Consider the following 7,155-nt stretch of genomic DNA (forward strand, 5'->3'; position numbering starts at 1 on the left):
TGCTGGACAAGTGCCGTTTTTCATACTCTCGGAACGGAACGATACTAGTACACAGATGAAAAAGCTTACGCAGTGTTTTTGATAGTTTGGAAGAACAACTCTTTAGAACGATGAAAGGGATACTATCCGTATTGAGAATAATTACTGTTATAGATTTGTTCACTACCATTATTTTGGAAATATGTATGACTTTTTTAGTTTTTTATATCCAGGAATTATTTCAACGTTATTATTGGAGCTTGGTTTATATTAAGTTACCTTAAAAAGCGATTCTTTCGCTTAAGTTAGAATTTTTGATATCATCAATCACACTTTTCCAATTCCAATTCGCCATCATTCCTCCATTTGTTTCTATCTGTTTTTCTCTATGTGCCTTAAAATCTATGTTTATCCTAAATATAAATCTGATTTTAACATGAAATATATTATATTTGATCGCAATAAAAAAACAATAATCAATAGGAATAAGTATTTCTTGTTCGCTTCAGTAAAAGTCCTCACTCTCCTCCTCATCATCATCATCAATTTCATCTCCAATATCAAATTCTTCTGATGAATCAATAAATACTTCCTCATCATCCTCATCCGAATCGGGATCAACTTTTGGCTGTTGATTCTTTTTTCTATCTCTTAAACGCATTTGATGGAGTTTCCAATTTTGTTTAAAATCAGCTAAAAAGATTAATCAGAAGAACAACTTTGTATTGGAATTCAACAAACATTAGAGATGAAATCGATTTGAAAAGCTTATCAGGCAAATAAAAGACAAGTGATTTTTTTGTTATAAATGAAATGGATTTATTATGTGACAAAAATGGAAGATAAGGTACAAGGAAAACATAATAATATTAATTCTTATTCAAATCGAATTCACCTCTCACAGATTCAAATTATATAAAATATAACTAACTTGAAGCTGGATGAGTATACTGTTGGAAATGCACTGGATTGCGACGGTAGCACAAGTCCCCATAAGGACATGGAGGTGTGCCATCCGGAGGAGTTGGAAAATCAGGTCGTCGATAGTCTGAATCGCCTGGATGTGCTTCTTCAACTCTATGCATTTGATTTCGGCTGTAAAGATATGGATTTCATGAATTAGATTATACAGACAAAAAAATGGCTGGGGAACTTACCGATAACATCTTATTCCAAATTTACAAGATACCCTCGTTGTACTCGATGTGGCTTCTTCTTTTTCAACTTTAACTGCTGGTTTAATGTCTTTTGGTGATGTGGCAGTAACTTGTCCAACGGCTTCATTGTCATCATCTTTTGGTTCTGTTTTTATTGTGACTTTGGAAGGCGAAGAGCATTGATTTGAGGAGGAGGCGATTCCTGCGTCGCCATCGACTTCGGAATCATCTTTCTTCTTATCTTCGTTTGCTCCTGCTTGGGCATTTGTGGAACTTGAGGTGGAAGCAACATCTGCGTCGCTGTTAGCCTCAGTTTTAGCGGATTTTGAGGTAGAAGCAACACTTGCCTCTTCGTCAATTTGGGCTTCTACATTTTCATTATTGTTTGGTTCATCATCATTGTGAATTGATGATGATTCAATTTCCATTTGTTCATTAGGATTGGAATCATTTTCTCTTGCTCCACTACTATCAACTGTGGAACTTTCGTTTGTTTCATTTATATTTTGATTTGATGACTCACATGACTCTTTTTCCAAATTGGATTTCGAAGTTGATGACGATGACGTACTTTCTGGTGTTTCAATAGTTGACTCTGGTTTTTTCTTTTTATTTTCAGAATTACCTTGTGCACTTAGCATCCATGAAGGTAGGCATCTTCTTTTTGTTGGAGCAGAAGCATTTGATGGAGTTGCTTCGGCTTCATTGTTGTTGTTTAGTTCGGAAACATTTCTAACACGAATATTCGTGCGAACGCCGCCGCTATTGCTGGGCAATGGTGCTGTGCTAGTGTTGTCCTCTGTGGCCAATAGTTCTTCAGATGATTGAGAATCTTCAATTGGAGTCATATTTTAAGTTTTCAAATGTCAATAAAATTTATAGTGAATTAAATAGATAATTTTAAAGAAATATAAACTTGTATTTTTTTGTATGTAGTGTTTTTTTCATTTGTTGTGAAATTTCAGTTACGGCGGAATTAATTTTCAATGTTGACAGTTTGATGGCAGTGCTGCCAAAAAGTTCATATTTTTTGAAGTGTTTTTATTTAAGCACTAAACACAATGAATTTATGTTTTTCACAAGGCAATTTTTAATTGCCACACGACTAAAATAGCGCTGTTACTTTGGGTGGTGGCAAAGTACTACAAGTAGTTTTCTAGCGGTTTTCAATGGAACGCACTTTTAAAGAACTCAATGCAAATCGTTTCTACTCGGGAAGTAGAGCATGAGTAGATGATAGTACTAACCAAAACATCTACTATTAGTAGACTACCACCTCCAATGGAACAAGCCTTATATGATGTTCAGAAATCGCCGGCAAGTCGAAGCAATTTTTTTTTCCTTTTAAGCCTGGTACGCTGTTCGCGCTAAATTTTAGCCGAGATAAAATTCCCATACAAGTTATCGATAATTTGTATGGGATCCATTTTAGCTCGGCTAAAATTTTTCGATAATTTGTATGGGTGCTAAAATTTAGCTCGAGCTGCGTACCAGGCTTTAATGGCAATCTTGTGAAGAAATTATTAAAAGGGTATTTATGAAACCATGGAAAAACTTTACCAAAATCTGGTAAACTTTCCCGAACAATTGAGTGTGGAAAAGTTTACCATCTGAATCTGGTAAATGTGGAAAACTTTTGATGTTAAATGATGAAAAAATAGTTTTAAATACTTCTTTTTCAGTTTCTAGCTCCAAATAAATCGCCGTCAATCGCATTTACCGCATTATGATTTAAGGGGCGTTCATGAAACGTGTTTGGTAAACTTTTCCATTTTGAGATGTGGTAAAGTTTTCCAGGTTGCATGCACGGAGACAACATAACGCCAGGGATAACTTTACTTCTAGTATATTTAATCAGAATAAAGTTGAATATACCAGAAATAAAGTTAAATATACCAGAAGCATAGTCATCCCTGCCTTATTTTTTCTCTGTGTGAATACCCCTGAAGTACGTTTTTTTGAAAACTAAGCAAAGTAGCTTTTTTCACGAAAAAAAGCCAATCTGATTTTGAAACTCTCTCTTGTGTGTTTATTCCAGTTTTAAATTATGGGTACCTATTCATATAAAATAGAGTAAACTTTACCACATCACGAAATGGAAAAGTTGGTTTTTCTATTTTTTTTCTATTAATTCTGTGGCTTAAGTGAGTTAAGACAATCACAACAAAAACATTACTGTTAAAAAAAGAGCCAAGTTCTCCTATGTTGAAATTATGCTGGCACAAAAAGTACTGAGATGTAAAAGTGTACCAAGTTCTAAAGTTTGGGTTCAAATTCGTATCAATAACATTTTGATTGTTCTCTTGACAATTTTTCTTAATTATCGATTTTTAAAGTTATTTCAAAAATTGCCAAGTAAACAATCAAAATTTTATTGATACGAATTTGAACCCAAACTTTAGAACTTGGTACACTTTTACATCTCAGTACTTTTTGTGCCAGCATAATTTCAACATAGGAGAACTTGGCTCTTTTTTTAACAGTAATGTTTTTGTTGTGATTTCACTACTTTTTGCAAGGTATGGCTGTAGAATATAAAATCTCTATATTTGATGAAAATTCAGTGAAAATGGGTGGTTGCCACGCCCCCTGCCTGAAATTCTCAAACTTTAAATTTTTTCCTTTGTGTAAACTACCAGCTCCACCATTCTACCAAATTTCAAGATTCTACGACAATCAGAAGTGCTCTATAATAATTTATGAAAATTCAGCGGAAATGGGCGGTTGCCACGCCCCCTGGCTGAAATTCTCAAATTTTAAATTTTTTCCTTTGTATAAACTACCAGCTCTACCATTCTACCAAATTTCAAGATTCTACGACATTCAGAAGTGCTCTATAATAATTTATGAAAATTCAGCGGAAATGGGCGGTTGCCACGCCCCCTGGCTGAAATTCTCAAGTTTTAAATTTTTTCCTTTGTATTAACTACCAGCTCTACTATTCTACCAAATTTCAAGATTCTACGATAATCAGAAGTGCTCTATAATATATGATGAAAATTCAGCGGAAATGGGCGGATGCCACGCCCCCTGAATTGAAAATCTCAAATTTTCGATTTTTTCCTTTGTATACACCACAAGTCCTATCACCGTGTAAAATTTCAAGTTTCTACGATATCGGGAAGTTCTCCATAATTTTGATGATCTGTCAGTGAGTCAGTGAGTCAGTTACGGTTTTTGCGATTTTTGAAGCCCTATATCTCAGAAACTACTCATCGTAGGAGGCTGAAATTTTGTGAGGAGTTTGGTTTTTACGAGCTCAACAAATGTAGTGAGTTTGAAATTTCTAGCATCTTTGGTGTGGAAGTTAGAGGGGGGTCGAAAATGGCCTGAGTTGTTTCCTGTAAATAAGGGTGTAGTGCCAAAGTTGCTAGAGAACTTGGCTGGGCACTACCGTGCCCCCTGGATAACCAATAACCGCTTTAGTGAGTTAAGACAAAAATTTTTCAGTGGTCTTTATGATGCTTATACAATTCAAAAGTCTACATATTTTTAATTTTTCAACTATAAAAAAACGATAGGTTAAAACCATCTACATCCAGTTAAGAAAAGTTGTTTTTGAGGTAAATTAAAAAATGCGACTTAAGCGATTACACTGGTCAACAAGGTTTTTGCCAAAAAAACCAAAATATACTTTTCTAGTAGTTGGGTGCTGAATCCGAATCTGAAGACAGAAAAGTTTGATTGGCCTTCGTTTTTGATATATTACCGTTAGAAAATGTCAAAAAACGTAATTTTGGCTGTTGTCGAGGTTATGTTTTTATGTGGAGTAATTCATTATAAATAAATTTGTAACGTTGCCTATAAGAGCTAGTTTTATTCTTTCAAAAAATGTTTAAATCTTTCTGATATCTCTTTTATTGCCCGAGATATTTAAAATTTAAGTAGCGGTCTTTGAATCAGAAACAACACTGGCCAACCAAATTAAACTTTTTAAATAAATAAATTCATACAATTTTATTTAGAAAAATGTCATCAATAAAAATGAAATTGACTTTATTTGATCCAATCTGTAACTAAATTATATATCTTCCATAGAGAAGTTCAATTTACTTTAAAAATCAGTATTTTCAGCCTTATAGTAAGGTTGAATATGTATCTAACTTTCTAGTAATTTCTATTAGAAATTCATACAAAAAAAGGCTTTACTGTAAAGTTAATCATAAGCTATAAATTCACTAGAAAAGTAAGGTAAATTCCATTTTATTGGGGAGTCATCCCTATTTAAACTTTACATTAAAGTTAAATACACCAGAAATAAGGTGGTTCATACCTTATTTTTTCTCCGTGCACATAAAAGCAGAATCTCGAAAACAGCCAAAATGACGTTTTTTTAGCATTTTATAACGGTAATATTTAAAAAACGGGGCCAATCAAATTTTTCTGACTTCAGATTCAGATTCAGCACCCCAAAAACTACTAGAAAAGTATATTTTGGTTCTTGTGGCAAAAAAAAAGTTAAATTTTGTTGACCAGTGTTATTGGTTGTGGCCACAGAATTGGAACCTCCTCAGTAATTTTAACTTAATTTATCGCGTTTATTCCGTTTATTCCTCTGCCAAAAACTTTTTTTGTCGTCGACGTTCAGGTGTGAAATTTTAGTTACACCAAACAAAAAGCACTGTCGTTGGCGGTTTTTCACACAAAAAGCTGTCAGCAGCGTTCTTTGTCGGCCGTCATCATTGGTTTGGGATAGCTTTAAATGAAGAGTGACTTTCAAAAATGGAGTTTTCACCTGGTTTCCGACCCCGGTTTGAAGGGGTAATTCATTGTTCACTTTACTTATATTAAAAAACATATTTTTGTATTTTAGAATCCTATAGTTGTATCGTGAGTAAAAACATCATTAATAGTTTGATGAACCATAAGTTTCCTACCTTACTCCATGTTCCTCCTCTCCAATAGGTACTAAAACAAACACATTATTTTTGTAAAAAAGGTACCGATTAGGTAGTTCCCTTGATTTGTTTTTTTTTTTTTTTTTCAAACCAAATAGGTAATTCAAATAAATTCCTTCAAGCTGACACTTATTTTATATCTATTAACCTCAAGTCCTCAAGTTCTAGGTATGTAGCTAAGTGAATCTTAATGTAAAGGAAAAATACAATATTGACACTCCGTATAAATTTCCATCTAATGGCGACAGACATAAAATTATGGAACAATGTCAACCGTTCATCAAAATCATCACGCTATAAAGGATAAGTATACCGTACCTGCATACCTTTAACATATAAATGTAAATACATATACGAGTTAAAAGAAACAAGGGATGACTTTTTGACTGACTCACAGCATGACATCCAAATATTTTGAGCTCTTGAGTAGGTTTCTCCATTAGGATGTCAAAAATTAGCTCATACATATGTTACGCGTTGATCCTTTGATGCGAGTTTAAGTAAAATGTTGACACATTTTAATATTTTTTCTTTCTTATTTTTGTTGTTGTCAAGATAAAAGGAATAAAAGGTTAAAAAAAGACAAGGTTGATTTTCTAATGCAAATTAAACGTGGTAATATCATATAAGTTATGATAAATACGCGAGTAGGATGCCTCGAAAAATGTCATGGCTCAAAATTAAAATTGAATACGACAGCAAATTTCAATTAAAAAAAAAAAAGATGATCCGAAGGCTACTCCCACTAGCAATTTTATTTCAGTAAAGGAGCTACAGCTGCAGTACCCTACTAGGCTTTATACAAGCAAAATTGCTAACTAAGACTTTTCATTCCTTCATTTTAAATTACTAAATAGTTTTTTTGAAGGAGCAAGTGGCAAGAGCCACAACAAGGGAAATTGTAAATTGTAAATTGTAAATTGTAAATTGTAAATTGTAAATTGTAAATTGTAAATTGTAAATTGTAAATTGTAAATTGTAAATTGTAAATTGTAAATTGTAAATTGTAAATTGTAAATTGTAAATTGTAAATTGTAAATTGTAAATTGTAAATTGTAAATTGTAAATTGTAAATTGTAAATTGTAAATTGTAAATTGTAAATTGTAAATTGTAAATTGTA

General features: G+C 32.9%; 1 protein-coding gene across 1 annotated transcript; it reads right to left on the minus strand.

Moving 5' to 3' along the window:
* Positions 1-463: 463 nt before the first annotated feature.
* Positions 464-1,984, minus strand: LOC129914970 (aprataxin and PNK-like factor). Its single transcript, XM_055994423.1, has 3 exons — positions 1,137-1,984; positions 911-1,074; positions 464-672 (listed from the first exon to the last, which is right to left on the minus strand). The coding sequence occupies exons 1-3, from the start codon at positions 1,982-1,984 to the stop codon at positions 485-487; spliced, it is 1,200 nt and encodes a 399-aa protein (XP_055850398.1). The 3' UTR covers positions 464-484.
* Positions 1,985-7,155: the final 5,171 nt, after the last annotated feature.

Source organism: Episyrphus balteatus, chromosome 3 (assembly GCF_945859705.1).
Source record: "Episyrphus balteatus chromosome 3, idEpiBalt1.1, whole genome shotgun sequence".
Classification (NCBI taxonomy): domain Eukaryota; kingdom Metazoa; phylum Arthropoda; class Insecta; order Diptera; family Syrphidae; genus Episyrphus; species Episyrphus balteatus.

Coding starts and splice junctions, on each gene's coding strand:
- LOC129914970 (XM_055994423.1), bottom strand. CDS start 1,984: ATGACTCCAATTGAAGATTCTCAATCATCTGAAGAACTATTGGCCACA. Junction 1,075..1,136: donor TTTGGAATAAGATGTTATCG/GTAAGTTCCCCA, acceptor ATATCTTTACAG/CCGAAATCAAATGCATAGAG. Junction 673..910: donor GTATACTCATCCAGCTTCAA/GTTAGTTATATT, acceptor TAATCTTTTTAG/CTGATTTTAAACAAAATTGG.